General features: G+C 41.7%; 1 protein-coding gene across 3 annotated transcripts in view; it reads left to right on the top strand.

Moving 5' to 3' along the window:
- tchp (trichoplein, keratin filament binding) overlaps positions 1-19319 on the top strand; it is a 40262-nt gene extending 20943 nt beyond the window's left edge. For all 3 annotated transcript variants that reach the window (XM_072247434.1, XM_072247432.1, XM_072247433.1), the window contains exons 7-13: positions 4169-4281; positions 7720-7786; positions 9855-10027; positions 11261-11342; positions 12799-12984; positions 16007-16150; positions 16532-19319. In XM_072247434.1, coding sequence (XP_072103535.1) covers positions 4169-4281; positions 7720-7786; positions 9855-10027; positions 11261-11342; positions 12799-12984; positions 16007-16150; positions 16532-16564 — 798 coding nt within the window. In that variant the 3' untranslated portion in view covers positions 16565-19319. The remainder of the gene's footprint in view (positions 1-4168; positions 4282-7719; positions 7787-9854; positions 10028-11260; positions 11343-12798; positions 12985-16006; positions 16151-16531) is intronic.
- The last annotated feature ends 1302 nt before the right edge of the window (positions 19320-20621 follow it).

The raw sequence follows: 20621 nt of genomic DNA, 5'->3' as shown, positions 1-20621 counted from the left end.
AGTGGATGTCTACACTATAACTTTTGTGACACATTTGTTACCTGCCCCTTTTCAGCCCATGGCTGGACGTTATCCAGGTCTTCATTCTCTGAAGAATTTGGAATGGAGTTAGATCAATAGAATGAATGATTTCTAATTTTATAATGTCAGGAACATGTATTTTGAGGCAGCTGAAGATGGTTGGGCTTTGGCTGAAGTGATGTTGAGGTAACTGATCTCCCACAACCATCTTCCATAGCATGAGGTATGATTTATTTATGATTATGAGATGTAATAGAGGACCTGGTAGGGCTCTGGAAAACTGGCAGGAGTGTTCAAAGACATTTTCAGTCTCTCACTGCTACAGTCAGAGCTTCCCACCTGCTACAAAAAGGCAACAATTATACCAGTGCCCAAGAAAATCAGGGTGAGCTGCCTTAACAACTATCATCCAGTAACACTCACAGCTACAGTGATAAAGTGCTTTGAAAGGTTGGTTATGGCTAGAATTAACTCCTATCTCAGCAAGGGCCTAAACCTATTCTATTCTTGGTTGGTGCAACTGTAACGAAACCCAATTTCCCTCAGGATCAATAAAGTATGTCTGTCTGTCTGTCTATCTATCTAGCTATCTATTTGCCCATCACCACAATAGGTCTATGGCGGATGCAATCTCATTGGCTTTTCACACACTTTGGATCACCTAGGTAATACAAGTACCTATGTTAGGATGCTGTTTATTGACTACAGCTCAGCATTTAACACAATTATTCCTACATTCTGATCAAAAAGCTCCAGAACCTGGATCTCTGTACCACCTTCTGCAACTGGATCCTCAACTTCCAGAAGACCACAATCTGTGCAGATTGGAAATAACATCGCCATCTTGCTGACAATCAACACTGGCACACCTGAGGGATGTGTGCTTAGCCCACTGCTCTACTCTCTCTACACCCATGGCTGTGTGGCTAGGAACAGCTCAACTGCCATCTATAAATTTGCTGACGATGCAGCTATTGTTGGCAGATCTTCAGATGGTGATGACAGGATGTACAGGAGTGAGATATATTGTCCTGTGTTGTTGCAGTTACAACCTTGCACTCAATGTCAGTAAGACCAAAGAACTTGTGCATTTCAGGAAGAGTAAGACAAGGGAACACACACCAGTCCTCCTAGAGGGATCAGAAGTGAAGAGAGTGAGCAATTTCAAGTTCCTGGGTGTCAATATCTCTGAGGATCTGTTCTGGGCCCAGCAAATCGATGCATCTACTAAGAAGGCATGGCAGCAGCTATATTTCATTCAGAGTTTGAAGAGATTTGGTGTGTCATCAAAAGCATTCACAAATTTCTACAGATGTACTGTGGAGAACATTCTAACTGGTTGCATCACCATTTGTTACGGGGATGGGGACGGTGGTGTGCTACTGCACAGGATCAAAGAAAGCTGTAGAGAGTTGTAAACTTAGTCAGCTGGAACATGGGGACTAGCCTCCATAGTATCCAGGACATCTTCAAGGAGCGCCGCCTCAAAAAGGCAGTGTCCATCAGTAAGTATCCCCATCACCCAGGGCATGCCTTGTTCTCATTGCTACCATCAGGAAGGAAGTACAAAATCCTGAAAGGACAGGCCCAGTGAGTCAGGAACACCTTCTTCCCCTTTGCAATCTGATTTCTCAATGGACATTGAACCCATGAACACTACCTCGTTGTTCAGTCGACTCTTTGTGACCTCACGGACTCCTGCACACCAAACCTTCTTGTTGGAAGCTGCCTCTCTGAGATCCCCCAAGGTCATACGCATTGTCCGAGTAGTATTATCTATCTATCATAGCCTCTGCCTTCCTCTCCTCCTTTTATCTTCTGTTTCACCTAACATGAGAGTCTTCTCCAAGGAATCCTGTCTTCTCATGATGTGGTAAAATATTTGAGCTTTTGTCTCACGATCAAGCCTTCTGGTGCGTAGTCTGGCTGTATTTCTTCAAGTATTCATTTGTTGGATCTTCATGCTGTCCAATGAACTCTTAACGCTTTCCTCCAGCATCCAAATTCTTTAGTATTCAGCCTTACTGATAGTCCAGCTCTCACAGTCATACGTCACAACTGGAAATGCCATAGACTTGACTATACGGATCTTCGTAGACAGAATGTTATGTCTCTGCTTTTCAGCATTTTATCTAGATTTGCCATTGCTGCCTCCCCAGAAGTAACCATTGTTTAATTTTGTGGCTGCAGTTACCACCTTTAGAAGTCTTTGAACCGAGAAGGACAAAATCCGTCACTGCTTCCACTTCCTTTCCATTTATTACCACAGAGTTAGATAGATAGATAAATCTTGGTTTTCTTAGCTAATTTTTATTTCTATTTTTGCATTACTTATTTAATTTAACTATTTAATATATGTGTGCTTAATTATAATTCAGTTTTTTTCTATTATTATGTATTGCGTTGTACAGCTGCCACAAGGACAAAAAAATTTCACGACATATGCCGGTGATATTAAACCTGATTCTGATTTCAATAGTTGGGAGCATTTTTCCCTTTGTCTGTTAACTTCAGTACCAGTGAGGCTACTCGATGGCACAGACTAATGCTACCTTAATGTCTAAGGCAGTCACTGTGATCTCACCATTTGAACTCAACTGTTCAGTCCATACACAAACAAGAGAAAATCTGCAGATGCTGGAAATCCAAGCAACATGCACAAAATGCTGGAGGAACTCAGCAGGCCAGGCAGCATCCATGGAAAAGAGTACAGATGATATTTTGGGCCAGAACCCTTCAACAGGCCCAGTTCTGATGAAGGGTCTGGACCCAAAGCCTGGACTGTACTCTTTTCCATAGATGCTGCCTGGCCTGGTGAGTTCCTCCAGCATTTTGTGTGTGTTGCTGTTCAGTCCATATTTGCACCTGAGTTTTGATGAGATTCGGAGATAAGTGCTACTGGTACATTGGGCACCACTGAGCGGGTTAACGGGGACTATGATAGCTCCGATGTAGAGGAATGTAGGGGTTTCCACCTTGGTTGGTGATGTGGCAAGAACTGTTTGTTAAAATAGTGAGATATTGAGAGGTATTGGTGCTCGGGGGTATCTGAAGGTCCTTGAGCATAATTCCTGGAAGATAGTATGCAGGTTTAGCAAGCAATTAAGGCAAATAGAATGTCGACCTGTATTCCCAGAAGATTTATGTACAGAAGAAGAGACTTCTTACTCTTTTATGGGGCCTTGATGAGTCTGCAACAGGCATGCTGTGTTCAACTCTATTCTAAGTTCGGTCATTATGTGCCGCGTCATGTGATGTGGGCGATCATGGTCCTTTCATGACCGTGATTGTTCTATGGTCAACACGCTCCTAGAAGACAGCAGGGCGGCTAATGTAGATGAGTTGAACACACTGATGAGGGGGCAATGTAGATGAATTGAACACACTGATGAGGGGGAGGGAGAAGTGGAGAGTCCATCAACGTGCCGGACGCTGGCCCCAAGGCCTAAGTCGACATAGTAGTATTGTTCTTGGCAAATTTTTCTACAGAAGTTGTTTGCCATTGCCTTCTTCTGGGCAGTGTCCTTATATACAGGTGACCCCCCCCCCCCCAAACCAACCCAGCCATTATCAATACCCTTCAGAGATTGTCCGCCTGACATCAGTGGTTGCCTAACCAGGACTTGTGATATGCACCCGCTTCTCATACGGCCATCCACCACCTGCTCCCATGGCTTCTCGTGACCCTGATCGGGGGCTAAGCAGGTGCTACACCTTGCCCAAGGGTGACTTGCAAAGGAGGGAAGGAGCACCTTACTCCTCCTTTGATAGAGATGTATCTCCAACCCACCACCAATATAATTGCATAGAGGGACTGCAGTAAAGGTTTATCAGATTAATTCTGAGGACGACCATTTTGTCATTTGAGGAGAAATCAAGTAAACAAGAAGAGAAGTGATCTAATTGAAATGTACAGGGTAACTGAATTGATGTTCATCCCTAGTAGGATTGTCTGGGTCATGTTTAAGGAAGTAACTCTAACTTCTGGAGTTAACTTCGGCATCTCAAGTGTAGTAGAGCTTCCAGTGAGTTGAAACCTTTGTTTGAAAAGGTCATTATTTCAATATGCAGTGTTTACCTTTCCTGGTGTCCTCAATGGGTATTTGCACAGTTCTGCTTTAATATAGGGTCCTTTCACTATCCATAGGCAAAGAAACTCAGGCTGGAACAGGAGAAATTATTGAAACAGCAATGGGAGTTGGAGGAGCTGGAGGAGCAAAGGAAACAATTAGAACAACGGCGAAAGAAATCTGAGTTGGGGTAAGTAGTGAACAAAGCTTGTCCACTTTAATTTAATTTGCTGCAAAGAGAAAAGCCCTAGCTCGCTCAACCTTTCCTCATGAGATGCTTCGAGTTGCACTATCTCATAAGTTTCAATATGGATACTAGAAGTTTATAAAACTAAGAGGCCATAGATAGAATAGACAACCAGAACCCTTTCCCCAGGGGAGAAATGTTGAATATTTGAGTGCAGAGCTGAAAGGTAAGAGAAGGAAAGTTTAAAGGGGATGTGCGAGGCAAGTTTTTTATATAGAGTTGAGGTGCTAGTGCTGCAGGTGATAATGGAAGCAGATATGATAGTGGCTTTCAAGAGGCTTTTAGATAGGCATGTACACGGATTGGAGGGATATGCATCATGTGCAAAGGATTAGCTAAATTTGGCATCATGCTCAGCACTGACCTTTAGATTGAAGAGCCTTTTCCAATTTTATGTTATGTAGGTTCACACAAAAGAATATAATGGAGCCTAAATGACCAAGAAATAGTGTATGAGGATGGTAGGGAGAATTTATTTGGAAAATATTGTCTAGTTAGCAGTTAAATTGAACTGAGGGAATTCCAATGCTGCAGCTATTACTTTACGCATACAACACACACAAAAAATGCTAGTGGAACGCAGCAGGCCAGGCAGCATCTATAGGAAAAGGTACAGTTGACATTTCGGGCCGAGACCCTTCGTCAGGACCCGAAACATCGACTGTACCTGAATTTCCAGCACCTGCAGATTTCCTCGTGATTACACATAGTGACTTCCCTGCTCTCCTCACCCCCTATCCAATAATATTTACTTAATCATAAACACAGGAAAGTCTGCAGATGCTGGAAATCCAAAGCAACACACACAGAATGCTGGAGGAACTCAGCAGGCCTGGCAGCATCTATAGAAATGAATAAACAGTTGATGTTTCAGGCTGAGATCCTTCATTGGAACTGGAAAGGAAGAAGGAAGATGCCAGAATAAAAAGGTGGGGGGAGGGGAAGGAGGATAGCTGGAAGATGATAGGTGAAACCAGGTGAGTGGGAAAGATAAAGGGCTGGAGAGGAAGGAATCTGACAGGAGAGTAGAGTGGATCAGGGGAGAAAGGGAAGGAGGAGGTGGTGGGCAGGTGAGAAGAGTTAAGAGGCCAGAGAGGGGAATAGAAGAAGAGGGGGAGGAGAGGGAAAATGTTTTATCAGAAGAAGAAATTGATGTTCATGCCATCAGGTTGGAGGCTACCCAGACGGAATATAAGGTGTTGATTCTCCACCTTGAGGGTCACCTCTTCTTGGCACAAGAGGAGGCTGTGGACCGGCTTGTCGGAATGGGAATGGCAAGCGGAAGTAAAGTGTTTGGCTACTGAGAAATTCAGCCTTCTCCCATTGTCTATTAGCAATCTCAAATCAGCAATTAATGTTCTAATTTTATACAGTTTCTTCAGTGTTCCGATGCGCTGTTGTGATATTGTGTATTTTTCTATATTATGCTGTTCCAGCACGATCATTCAAATTTTATCAGATGTTTCATGAAATGACAAAATAGCCATTGTAAAATAAAAATAACCATGCTTGAATGGTAACAGATAGCTATTCTCGTAACAGTAACTGTTTAAATAAGGAAGTTGCTGTAATGTTACTATACTTTTGAAACTAAAAGCATCCAGTCCCACTTAATATATTTTAATTCAAGGCTTTTGCCTTTTCTTTTCTTTTCTTGTCATATTCCTGCACTTGTGTCCCTCTTTACCCCTCCCCCCCATGCACACATCTTTTCCCAAGTGTAACTTTCTGCTGAATTTTCAGTATATTTTCCAAGTTGGGTTGATGTGTAACTTGGGGTCCTTCAAGTTGTGGTGCTACTATATGCTTGTTATCCCTGGCCTCCTTTGTGTTGGGGATCGTTATTGTAGCAGGCTACTTTTGATAAACACTGCCCAAGTGTTGGAGGGAGTGAATGTTTAGATTATTAATGAGGTGACGGTCAACTGAATGCTTTGTTTTGGATGGTTTTGATGGAGTTGCACTCATCTAACCAAGTGGAGAATTTTGCATCACATTTGTGATGAGCTTTGTAAATCGCAGTAAGGCTTTAAGAAGTTGGGAATTGACACCTAACTTCTGATCTCCTCTTGTACTTCAGAATTTACCTGGCTGAACAGGTTGTGTTTTCTCAGTGGTGTCCTTGGGGTGTTAATGACCTGAAATAATAACAGTGTACAGAGATGTTTCAACCCTCACTAGTTGGGTATTGTCATTGCCTGTTACTTGTGCGACACTTGATCACCTGCAGATTATTGAATTGCCTGAATGTTTTCTGATCTCACCGAATGTGTGTGTGGGCTGCTTCGTTAACTTTGATGTTGTGGCATCATGTAATAGAATGTAAGGTATGACATTTGTCAGTGGAGGTCAGTTTCAGTATCTGAGTGTGAAATTGCATCGACTTCACTTGTATTATATTGCACATGAAGAGTCCTGCTTGCATACAAAATTAAAATCCTACCTGACCTGATGTGACACATGATCAGCCCCTACTGGGCTTGGGTCAGCTAGCCAGACAATGGAGAGAAGGACTGTTTCTCTGTCTCAGGACTCCATCTGTTCTGTAGCTTAGTGTGGGTTTCTCCGAGAGTTCTGCCCTTGGCTTCCTAGTTTGCTGTCTGCCCATTTCAGGGCTTTCTCCCAGCCTCAGTCCCTTTTTATGTTGTCTTCCAGTGCACAAAGTCCCTGCCTGCACATGACATACAGAATGCCATCCGGCATTTAAAACATGGCCATGATGATTTTACAAATTAAAACAACATGTTATATATATTTGTAAAGAGCTGGATCAATCTGACCTGACCCCAAGGACTTGTAATTTCTTTCATATTTGACTTGACATGAATCTGATGCCTACTGTGGTCCAACCACACTTACTTTGATGTGAAAACCTTCTGAGTAAAAATATTTCTCCTCGTCTTTGTCCTAAACTGCTTACTCTTATTCCAAACTGTACACCCAGTTTCTGACTTGTACATTACAGAAAATATTCTCTCCTCAAATAAACTGTCAAGCATTTTAAGAATTGTGTCTGATTTGATGATATCTGCCATTGATCTTCAAAGCTCTTGAGAATACAATATCTCATTGAATCTCTCCTCCATCCCTGGATTCATTCGAATGAATGTTCACTCTGCTCCCTATATGACATGTACAGTATGTCCCTGGGTATAGAGACCAAACTGTACACCATTCCAGGTGTGGTCTCACCAGGGCCTGCACAATCCTGATGAGACTTCCTTATTCCTGTAGTCAAACCCACTGTGACACATCTCTGACGGTCTATCTTGCCAGTGGGAGAGGACATATCCAGAGATTGAGTTGAAGCAGTTTTCCCCTTTTTTTTAGATTTAGTGAATAAACTTTCCACATGCTAACTGGCTGTGTTCATCTTTGCAGCCGGATACTGAACCGACAATACAAGACCCAGATGAGGAGGCGAGCTCAGCAAATTCAGGAAGAATTGGTAATGCCTCTTGAGTTGCGTTGTTTAAAGAGTTTGATTTAAGAATCTTGTATCAATAGTGGGAATAGTCTTGAATCTTGTCTTCTATTGCTAATTAGCAAGCATGTCACTTGTTCAAAAGTTTGAGAGAATGTGTTATTAATAGTTGAAAGTTGCAAAGCAAAGACCAAACTAAACCTTAGCAACACACATAAAAGTTGCTGGTGAACGCAGCAGGCCAGGCAGCATCTCCAGGAAGAGGTGCAGTTGACGTTTCAGTCCGAGACCCTTCGTCAGGACTAAACCTTAGTGTACTTTTGCAGTTTCAGGAAATGTAACTGCAAATTCAGGAAGAGCTTTGAGTTATATGGAACTGTCTAGCTTAAAAAAAGATTGTATTAGAACCATAGAACATTACAGCACAGAAACAGGCCTTTTGGCCCTTCTTGGGTGTGCCGAACCATTTTTCTGCCTAGTCCCACTGACCTGCACCTGGACCATATCCTTCCATACACCTCTCATCCATGTACCTGTCCAAGTTTTTCTTAAATGTTAAAAGTGAGCCCACATTTACCACTTCATCTGGCAGCTCATTCCACACTCCCACCACACTCTGTGTGAAGGAGCCCCCACTAATGTTCCCTTTAAACTTTTCCCCCTTCACCCTTAACCCATGTCCTCTGGTTTTTTTCTCCCCTTGCCTCAGTGGAAGAAGCCTGCTTGCATTCACTCTATCTATACCCATCATAATTTTATATACCTCTATCAAATCTCCCCTCATTCTTCTACGCACCAGGGAATAAAGTCCTAACCTATTCAACCTTTCTCTGTAACTCAGTTTCTCAAGTCCCAGCAACATCCTTGTAAACCACCTCTGCACTCCTTCAACCTTATTAATATCCTTCCTGTAATTTGGTGACCAAAACTGAACACAATACTCCAAATTCAGCCTCATCAAAGCCCTATACAACCTCACCATAACATTCCAACTCTTATACTTAATACTTTGATTTATAAAGGCCAAAGTACCAAAAGCTCTCTTTACGGACCCTATCTACCTGTGACACCACTTTTAGGGAATTTTGTATCTGTATTCCCAGATCCCTCTGTTCTACTGCACTCCTCAATGCCTTATCATTTACCTTGTTTGTTCTACCTTGGTTTGTTCTTCCAAAGTGCAATACCTCACTCTTGTCTGTATTAAACTCCATCTGCCATTTTTCAGCCCATTTTTCCAGCTGGTCCAAATCCCTCTGCAGGCTTTGAAAACCTTCCTCACTGTCCACTACACCTCCAATCTTTGTATCATCAGCAAATTTGCTGATCCAATTAAGGAGGAACAATTGTTCATTCAGTTAAGGGGCTGCAAAATACAGCTGGATAACTGCAAAATACTTTGGTTAAACACTGTTAGTAACTGTTTTAGTTTACTTCTTGAAATTCTAGTTATCATTTCTTTTTCCAGTGTCATTCAATCTATCTTGAACGAGAGGGGCCAGGAGGCAAATCCATCATCTCTCTGTAACTAGTCATACTGAGACAGTTAGAGTGACTGTTCTTATCAGTGACAGTACATTGCCTTTATCCAAGGCAACTCAGTGATATGGCTAATATGGAGACCTTATGTAAGAATTTATAGGTGCAAAGCTTCACTCCATAAACTAATGGAGTTCACATGCATTCTATCAATTATTGTCCCGTTTTTTTGTTCAGCAGAGCTGATTTTCATGCTTGTAGGTTAGCTTTAGATCAACTGGAACAATGATCATTCAGGAATCAGTTGTCATCCATGCCTGTTTTACAGACAGAAAAAATAGTTCAAACAGCAGACAGTATAGCAAGGAAATACTACCTATCAAAATACTTTCAAAATGCTCTCTGTTGTTAATTTGACTGTTGGACAATAGGTGATAATGTATCATTGTATTGCTGGGTGTTTCTGTTGTCATTGAAAGAATATTACAAGAAGCATTCTTGATGCAATCAAACTCAGCACCCTTTATGGATTTTTGTAACATTATGTGGATCCTTTGCTTGCATTTCTTGTTGTTGATTTGACTTCTTATTTTGTACCACTTTTAATTCATAGGAGATGGATCGCCAACTTCTTGCATCACTCATTGAAAAAGAAGAGGTAGACCAAAAACTGCAGTCGGCGAGGAGAGAACGAGCTATAGCTGATGCAGCCTGGATGAAAAAAGTCATCGAGGAGCAGCTCCAGTTGGAACGGGAGCGGGAGGCAGAATTGGACACCATCTTTAGGTCAGTCCCTGATTACTTATTATGCTCCCATTATTTGGTCAGCAAGAAGACAGAAGCATCCATTACATTGTGCTTTCCTACATCCAGGAGCATGAATGTTATTTGTGACCATATCCTTGGAACAGCTTGAGCAGGCATGGCAGGCCTTCTGCAAGTCTGCTCAAGATTAATGTTCTTCAAGTTTTTACTTGCAAATTGATCACTGGTGCTCAAGTACAAATTGGCATTTTTATTTAGTTAATCATTTCATGGTTGATGTACCAATTGCTGTAGTTTCTGCGGGATTTTATAGAAAGCAATGAGAAAATGTTGAGTCCTTCTTGGCATTGCATAGTCTTACTGCATAGTATTCCTCCAGATCAAGGTCTGCATGCTCTTCAATTTTGTGAAATGAGTAATTTTCCTGTGGAAGAAATAAAGGCCTTGTTTTGATGACTGAATGAGCCAATCGTATTTCTGCTTGTTGTCCATCAGGTCTTTGACTTCTGCATCTATATATTGAAGAAGGGAGGTCAAAGACTTGCAAAGTCCATGTGAGCTGAGGGACTAGGTGGAAGCTATATATGGTCCCGTTTTATTCTGTTACTATTTGTTTGTTAAAAATGTAAGTAATGGTTTACTTACTTGTCTTTATTTCTTATTAATTAATTTCCAGATTAAGTATTTTAACAAAATGTATCACTTATTTTGTAATTTTTTATTTAATCAGCCCATTGAGCTGTTTCTTTCTAGTCTCACTAATCAGACTTAAATGGTCAAAAGGCCTTTGACAGCAGTGAGCTTTCAAGAAGAAGCCATTAGGGTATTTAGGGTCAAAATCTTGGGATACACTACACAAGGTGTAGTCGTTGCTCTGTTTTGCAGGAGGGCTTATGGATGTCAGGGCATGATTAATGTGGCGTGCTTTCTGGATAGTGAGTTTGGGCAATGGCTTTAATTCAGTGTGATCTGACCCAATATTATTGAGAAAAGAACTTTTACCAGCTTTCATGGACTTTAATTTAATTTAATTCTGTCTTGATTTGAGAGGCTAAACAAGTCAAATGGAATGTACAACAACTACATTTGTGTTGATGAATTAGAATGAGGGTTAAATGTTCAAATTTATTCTTTTGAATGCTACTCTTCACAGCCATCCATGTGTTCTAGTCTATGAATGTAACAGCAAATTGAAATATAGGATGCACCGTGAGCTTTTTAATCTGAGGGAAAAAACAAATCCTTTCATTACAGGGAGGAGGCCCAACGTATGTGGGGAAAACGAGAGGAGGAGTGGGAGAGGGAAAGGCAAGCAAGAATGCGTTTAATGCAAGAGGTAAGAAAGTAATTTTCTACCGTTATTTTTCTAGAGGTTAATTATTTTAAAATTGTTAAGTATATAGATAAATTGTATCTTAAAATGTATTTAGTCAGCTTCCCAATGTTCCATCTATAAAGAATGTTCTAAGACTTGCCCGCTTTTTCATAAACATTGACCTCTTCAAAATTAATATTTTATGCTGAGTGGCTTTTTGTTGCTACTTTGAGACAGAGCAATGTGCGTCAATGTGCACCCCTAATTTACCATTACTATTCTTAGTAATACCATCTCTAACAGGTGAAGTGAGAAGGCAGGTATTGTCCAAAAGACATCCCTCCCGGAACTATGCTTGAAATGGGCTGGAAGGACGTCTCTCATGGTTATGAACTAGATTCATACATGACGCGTTAGCAATACAGAGAACTGGTAATATTTTGATTTCAAGAAATGGTGATCATCACCTAAGATTATGGTTGGGGCAAGGATTCTTCACTGAGTTTCTTATCAAAGTACAGTTTTGTGATAGCATATTGCTCTTTTTAAAAAAAAAAAAAAAAATGTGGGTCTCACACTATTAATCACTAATTCTGTTGGGTTATTTTGTCCCTCAAAAGCTGATTGATAACCGTTCATGAAATGGTGTGAGTGGCTGGAAATGGTCTAAAGCCACTCCATCGACAATCTGTAGGGTTTATTTCAAAGCTCTTCTAATGAGATAAATTTTCTTTAAAGAATAAAAGACCGAGTTTTTACTCGGCCTACTTAAAGCTACACAGGATACAAAAATAAAGGTTTCACCACAATAAGTAAACTGAATTCTCTATCAATCACAACCCTAATACAACATTTTCCAGCTCTTGTGACTGTCATACAAAAGGAGGACATTAAAAATTGCTTTAGACTTCGTAGGGAACAAAAGACTTGAAACTAATTCAGAGCTGCGTTCTGAAATAGAAAAATATTACTGTTTAGCCATTCTGCTGCTCATGTGAATTTATGGTTAAATAAATGGCAGGGTGGGGATTCTGCATGTCTCTACCAGTGGAGGCGCTCCTTGCCTCCACTGGCCTGCAGGTCACCGCTGGGCAGTCTGTAGTACCTGCTTGGTGCCTCCCCCCCCCCGAATCAGGGTCACGTGAGCCATGAGAGCAGGTGGTGAATGATCGTACGAGCAGCTGGTGGTTATGCGACGACTGACGCCAGACAGATAATCTCTGAAGGGTATTGATAAAGGCCGGGTTCACCCGTCTTGTAAAGACACTGCCCAAAAGGAGGCAGTGGCAAGCCACTTCTGTAGTAAAACTTACCAAGAATAATCGCGGTCGTGGAAAGATCATGATTGTCATATGACATGGCACGTAATGAATGAACAAAACAGAAAAAGAATCCTCTAACTGTTCAGCACAGTTTACATTAAATTGCTCTTGGCCGTGGTAGAAGCGGTATTTAATGTGGCCTCCTCATTTGTCAGGTACTTGTAGGTCGTCAGCAGCAAGTCCTGGAGAGAATTGAGCTGAATCGACACGCTCAGGAAGAATCACTGCAGCTTCGGGAGAGACTTATTCAGGAATTAGAGGAAGTAAAGGAAATGGCAAAGCGTAAGAAAGAGGAAGAGGAGGAAGTAAAAACAGCCCGTAAACAGGAGCTGGAAGCTCAGGTTTGTTCCAAAGAGCAAGTGATTGACATAGAGGCCTGAATCACCTCATTACTTGTCCTTCTTTACACTGTAACAATGTACATTCATTAATGCGCCATTCCCAAACATCTTGAAGAGCCAGGTAACCAAGATTCCTCCAGTCAGCTTGTTCATGTGGTCAATGATGTTAACTGATTTCCTCTCAGGATCAACAATGCAAAGTTGGCTTCTGTGAGTTAAATGGAGAAAAGCACTGCTCCAGTTGTGGCAAGATTTAGGTTCACTCTGACTCTTTCCCAATACTGGCTTGTGAAACAGCCATTCTCCTTGGCAGGAGAAAGAAGAAAAGATGGAATGGAAAGTATTGCAATACAGTAAGCATGGGAAAATTTACATTTCATGTAGGGATTGTAGGGTGCTGCTGCTTTTGACAGACTCTGTATGTGTGAAGGGACTGGAGCTGCAGTTGAGTCTACTTGGACTCACCTGGGATGCTGAGATCTTTGTAGACAAGAGTTTTAGAGAGGTGCTCACACCAGTGGTACGAGCTGCAGGTAGTTTGGTGACCATCAGGAAAGGTAAGAGGAAGAGGCAGACAGTATAGATTTCTCCCAGTGGCTGTTCCTCCCAGCAACAAGAATGCATCTTTGGATACTGCTGGGGAGATGACCTATCAAGGCACAGCAGCAGCAACCAAGCCAGTGGCACTGTGGCCAGTTCTGAGGCTCAGCAGGGAAAGGTAGAACAACAGTGATTGGAGACTTGATAGTTGAAACAGACGGGAGATGGTACGTTGCCTCCTGGGTACCTGGGTTGAGAATGCCTCAGAGTGGGTGGAGGGCATTGTTAAAGGGGGAGGGTGAGCAGCCAGAGGTCATGGTGCATATTGGCACCAATGACATGGGTAGAAAGGGGAGAAGAGGTCTGCACAATGAGTATGCGAGTGAGGAAAGAGGCTGAAAAGCAGGAGCTCAAAGGCAGTAATCTCTGTCTAACTCCCGATATCCATGCTAATCAGGACAATGGGAAGATAGGCGTGTGGCTGAGGAAATGGTGCAAGGGGCGAGGTTTCATGTTCTTGGATTATTAGAACCTATTCTGACGGTGGCGTGGCTTGTTCAAGATTCAAGATTGTTATTGTCATTCTTCAGTACACAAGTGTGAAGGAGAACAAAATGATTGTTATTCTGGATCCGATGCAACATAAAAAATACAATTAAAAACAAAAAAAATCCACAATAAATATAAAAACAATCCTATAAAACATTTCGTCCAAGTAACTACTTGAGTGTGGCTGTATATACATAAGTTTTACTTATTTACTTGGACGGGTTGTATGTACACAATGAGACGCTAGGTGCAGAAGTACCTGTACATGTGGTGCCTGACAGGGAGGACGGGTTGCACCTTCAGGAGGAGATCCAATATCCTGGGTTGGAGGTTTGTTAGTGCTACTTGGGAGGGTTTAACCTAGTTTGGCAGTGGAATGGGAACCAGAGCACCAGGTCAGAAAGTGGTGAGATTGAGAAGGTAGATCTCGTGACCAGTAAGAACAGGCGAGATAACAGACACAATGGATGGGCAGGTTGATATGTGTGTATTTTAATGCTAGGAGTAAAATGGGTAAGGGTGAAGAACTTAGAACATGGAATTATGATGTTGTGGCCATAACAGAGAGGGACAGATATGGATGCTTTCATGTTTGAGAAAAGACAGAGGAGTGGATAAAGGGTAGGTGAGGGGACATTATTTGCACTATTATTCAGGAACAGTGTCATTGCTGCACCCAGAGGTGTTGCTCATTGACTGAGTCTATATGGGAAGAACTCAAAAAATAGGAAAGGTGTAATCACTCTGAAATGACACTGAACATCTCCCTGGCCAATAACCACAGGGACATTGAGGAATAACTATGAAGGTAGATTAGAAAAGGCATGAAAACAACTGGGTTGTTTTGATGGCTGACTTCAACTTCCCTAATACAGACTTGGTCCTCCTGAGTGCAAGAGGTTTAGATGGAGCAGAATTTGTTTGGAGCATCAAGGAGGGGATTGAATCAATGTGTAGTTAGAGAGGCCATACTGGACCCTGTGTTGGATAATGGGCCTGGCCAGTGGGGGAATAGTGATCACAACTCCTTAGTATTAAGACAGTTAATAATTAGGATAAGAACAGACCTTGCAAGGGAGCATTAAATCGAGCAGGGCAAATTATGAGGGTATAAGGCAGGAACTAAGGAAGAGTTATCAGAAGAAGCTGTTTTTAGACCAGTTCATAGCTGACATGCGGAGGGAGTTTAAAGACCGACTGCACAGAGTATAGGACAGGTATGTTCCAGTAAGGATGGCAAGGGAAGGGAACCTTGGTTGTTGAGAGAGGTGGTGAAATTAGTGAAGAGGAAAAAGGAAGTGTATGCTAAAATTAAACTGGCCACTTGATGATTAGAAAAAAAAACAGAAAGGAACTCAAGAAGGGAACTAGGAAAGCCAAGAGAGGCCATGAAAAATCCTTGGCAAGTAGGATTAAGGAGAATTCCAAATCATTCTACACATGCACTCAGTGGCCACTTTATTAGGTACAGCTGTACACCTGCTCGTTAAAGCAAATATCTGATCAGTCAAACATGAGGCAGCAACTCAAAAGTATGCAGACATGGTCAAGAGGTTGAGTGGTTCAGACCAAACATCATGATGGAGAAGAAGTGTGATCTAAATGACAGTGAAATGATTGTTGGTGCCAGATAGGCTGGGTTTGAGTTTCTCAGAAACTGCTGATCTCCTGGGATTTTCACGCACAACAGTCTCTAGAGTTTACAGAGAATGTTGTGAAAAGCAAAAACAAACCATTCATGATTGGCTGATTAGATATTTGTATTAGTGAACAGGTATACCTAATAAAGTGGCCACCGAGTATTCAGTTGGAATTATATCATGTAGTGTGGTGGCAAATATAAAACAAATATCAATTTATTAATAAATAAAAGCAGTATACTAGATAATACTCTGATGAATGCGGATATTCCTGACTTTTCTCCTGAATGCAGGTTGAAGAGCGAAGGAGGAAGGCGTTGGAAGAGTTGCAACGACAACAGGAAGAGGAGAATGAGGAAAGGCTCGCAGAGAGGGAGAATGAAGAGTTGCTTCAACGTGAAGCTGAGCTGATGAGACGGCAGGGGTATGAGCCCAAGGTAAATAATGTGTGGCGTAAGCAGCATGGAGGAGGAACAGAATTGTAGACATTTCAGGTCGAAACCTTGCATCCTAAACCTGGGACCTTGACTACTTACACCCCTTGCCTCCAGGTATGCTGCCTGGCTCACTGAGTTCCTTCAGCAGATTGCAGGTGCTGTTATCTGAAGCAACAATTTCTTGCGTCTGAATTGAAAATGGGTGTCTGGAATGTCTGGTATACAATATAGTATTTCCTCTAAAGTACAGAAAGTACTGTGTAGTATATTTGCTGTACTAGGAACTATACTATACAGCTTGGTTCTGAATCTCTCAAATATTTGGTCTTCAGTATAAACGTTCTGATATGTTTTTTTTTGTTTCTGATTTTTATTTACTAGACTTGGCACCGGCCACGAATAGCCTGGACGTAATATAAAAACTGGGAGGTCCAAAAGTGGCTGTAAGGTGTGACTCTTCCCTTGGAATGGATTCACTGAGTGGAGCAAATGCTCTCACTGGCCCCTTGCCAGAACAGGGGGCCAAGTCTTCAACTCCCCTTTAGTCCTGCACTTACTGAAGAAGAAACATCAATCAACCTGTGGAACAAGAAGTTTAGTCCGAATTTCATATGAAGCCAATGAACTGATATAAATCTGTAAGGAAGACACCTTCTCTATAAATTGGTCGCCTGTGGTTAGTATACAGTCCTCCACAGGTCCCAACCAGTTTTCATTGCTTGGAAAATTATATCGTCACTCAGATGAGTGTTTGTGAGTGGCTGGTGCACTAAATCCATATCGTACATGTGTGGATCAAAAAGTAATCCTGAAGCCACATCTACATTTAGTGGAGCTTCACATCCATGGATTCTGTTCCCATAATCATCCTTTTTAGGATTAGGGTCTACTTGCATTTACTCACGTTCTGTGGTAATTGGGTTAACTAATGTGGCCAATGGTGAAACAACAGAATCTACCAGAGAAAGAGCAGAAGGTGTCTGATGGGTTGGGTGGTCTGTGAGTGTTGGATCTCCTTCACCATTTCTGCAGGGGCTTTGTACTCCTCCCAAGTATTGCTTCTCCACTTTAAACAGACTGGGTCAGTGATTCCCAGGAACTGTCGGGGTTGTTTCTCAAGGAGGCTTTGAGCACATCCTGCTCCTGCCTTGTGATCTCTTTCTGTGACAGAGTTTGGAGCAGTGTTTGTTTCAGGAATCCTGTGTCAGGCATCTGAGTGACCTGTTCAACACTATGGTGTATAATACAAATGTAAGAGAAACATCTATTCATCTACAAGCCCTTTAATGATAGATGAGCAATAAATATCGTTTAATGTATTCTAAAGCAAGGAGATGTACCGGTTCCTGACTTTAGTGCTTTGATGAAATAGGAGAAGGAGAAAGTTTTAATATGTCGGGCCTCACTCAAGAGTTGGGAAATAAGAACACAAAATTCTCGCTCCCCCACCCCCCACTGCGAGGGTGGAGGAGCAAAACCTTATTCCATCCAGATGGCATGAATATCAATTTCTCCTTCCAATAAAAAAAATTTCCCTTCCCCTCCCCTCTTCTATTCCCCACTGGTGCCCCTCCTCCTTCCCTTTCTCCCATGGTCCACTCTCCTCTCCTATCAGATTCCTTCCTCTCCAGCCCTTTACCTTTCCCACCCGGCTGGTTTCACCTTATAGCTATCCTTCCCCTTCCCAGACTTTTTTATTTTTGCCTCTGTCCAATCCTGGAAAAGGGTCTCAGCCCAAAATGTCGACTGCTTATTCATCTCCATGGATGCTGCCTGACATACTGAGTTCTTCCAGCATTTTGTGTGTGTTGCTTTGGATTTCCAGCATCGACTGAATTTGTTGTGTTTAAAGTTCTCACCTGTAAGCTTTAAGGCATACTTCAGGAATGGACTGAAAAGTACCAAATCTATATGTGGAACCATGTGTGAGTGGAAGTGAGATAATAGAAAATTACTGTGCAAGAGAATCTAATAATTGGTATGTGGCCAGCTTAGTACAGACAAACGTGATATTCTCTGAGTACCAACTATTCGATTTATAATGGGCTCAGACTGGTATCACTGTAAATATTTCCTGTATTTGTAAGACCAGTTAATTTCTCTGCAGCAGTGGAAGATTCAGCCCCAGCACATTCAGATTCAGATTTATTTTCACTGGGGTTCGATGCACGTGGAGACTGGTAGGGGTAATATTCATGCGGAGTGCATTCTGATCCAAGTTCTTCAGTATGTTAAAGATGTGCTGGCTGATGGTAACAAGCTGGGAAATCAGCCCTTCACACCATATTCCCGCTTCCCCTTGCAATGTTTGCTGGCCAAGTACAGGAAAGTGAAATATACAAGCAGGTAAGTGACCCACTTGCACTCTGGCAGTGAGCTACAGAGGCCAGGAGAGGATCAGAAACAGAGGCGATGCTTGCCATTCAGTTTTTAAATTTTAATTTTGTACAGCAGCAATATTAGCTCAAATTACTCAACTTGTCTTAGTTATTTTTGTAGATCGTGTCAATAAGGCATGTCTGCTTGGACCATGTGATTAAAATCAATGCTAAACTATAGATAGAGTCCAAATGCAGACTGGGAAGGGATTAAGGTGAGAAAAAATAAAAATCTTTATAAAATACTGAGTGATTTAGGCTTTGAAATCTTAGTTCTTTGTACATAATGATGGAGTCTTGCATTATCTGGGCTGTCCTAAATTTCTAGCTGTCCATGTGGAACTGACTGAGCTAATGTTAAAGTGTGAAAGCTGTCACTATCTAATTAGCAGCAACTTCTATTCACAGCAACACACTGCTGAGTTCCTCCAGCATGTTGTGCGTGTTGCTTTGACCCCAGTGTCTGCAGAGTATTTTGAGTTACGAACTTCTATTCACAGATGCTTACTTACACCAAACTGTGTTTATTTAACTTTCAGGCCATTAAAGCTTCTAATGACACTTCTAGCATAACTGTCCAACTGGTTAATTGCCAGTTCCCTTGATTTCCTAGTGACTCTGATACTTAGCCCAGGTATTCAGTAAGTGTCTGTTCTTATTTCAGGCTGAATTATTGATGTCTGCAACATAATATTTGCTATGTTAATAAACAAAATCTAGGCTTTTTACTAGTCCTGTGTACAGTTTATGACACTATTTTGGAAGCAGTAATCATGAAACAACTATCATCTGGGGCATAATGTTTTTATTCAATTGTTTATTATATAAATAAAGTGCCTCGTGCATCATATAATGAAATGATTCTTTTTGTCTACGTACTTACTTGCTAAGTATTTCACATCCCCTCTCTGTCCTTCCCCACTTCATGCTGACTATGAAGAAGTTAATTGTTGATTGTGTACCTGGACAGCTTGGCACGATGTTTGTCACCAGCTGATGTTGAACCTGATTGGTGTAGCATCTGCGTAGCACCGTCCCCCCACCCTGGATCAGGGTCACGTGAAGCCATGGGAGCAGGTGGTGGATGGTCGTATGAGCAGATGGTGCATGTCACAAGTCCTGGTTATGCAAACACTGATGCCAGGCAGACAATCTCTGAAGAGTATTGATAATGACTGGGGTCACCTGTCTTGTAAAGACACTGCCTAGAAGAAGACAATGGCAAACCATTATTGTAGAAAAAATTACTAAGAACAATCATGGTCATGGAGACCACGTCATACAACACAGCACATGATGATGTTGATGAATTTTGGCTGGTTAGGATCTCTGATAATGCAATACATAAACACTGTGGCAGTAGAATATTTGGCTGTATTTCAGAAAGATGTTGCAAGTTTACTTTGCCATTCATTTAGATCACAGCAGAGCTAAATATTTTCTGTTTACCAATTTTAAAATATTTCCCCTAATGAATAATGAAGAAGTCTCCTGTCTCAATTTTAAAATGAATTAACCTTATTTTTACTTTCTCTTAAAAGACAGTTCCAGGCTCCCACAATTCTTTAGAATATAAATGCATTTGATCACAAGTATCCCAATTCTAACTATGTGACCATACTGCCTTGTTCCAAGTTACCTTATTAGAGGAGATTATTTGTATCTGAAGCATTAAGGTTCAGTCTACACTGACCACGCTGGTCAGGTTGAAACATCACAACTCCAATGACCTAGGTTCATTACTGACATCCGGTGCTGCCTGTGTGGAGTTTTTCCTTTGCTCTACGTGCTCCTGTTTCTTGCCGTCTTCCCACATGTGTGGGTTGGTGGTTAATTAGCCACTGTAAATTGGGTCTTTGATGAGAATAAGCAACACACACAAAATGCTGGAGGTACTTAGCAAGTTAATACGTGTCCAGTTCCGGTCGCCTCACTATAGGAAGGATTCAGATGCATTGGAAAGGGTACAGAGGAGATTTACCAGGATGCTGCCTGGTTTAGAGAGTATGCATTATGATCAGAGATTAAGGGAGCCAGGGCTTTACTCTTTGGAGAGAAGGAGGAATAGATAGCCAGTGCCTCTTTCCCAGGGC

This window comes from Mobula birostris, chromosome 31 (genome assembly GCF_030028105.1).
Source record: "Mobula birostris isolate sMobBir1 chromosome 31, sMobBir1.hap1, whole genome shotgun sequence".
NCBI classification, from domain to species: Eukaryota; Metazoa; Chordata; class Chondrichthyes; order Myliobatiformes; family Myliobatidae; genus Mobula; species Mobula birostris.
The sequence above is the reverse complement of the archived record's forward strand: the minus strand, read 5'-3'. Positions and strand labels throughout refer to the sequence as shown.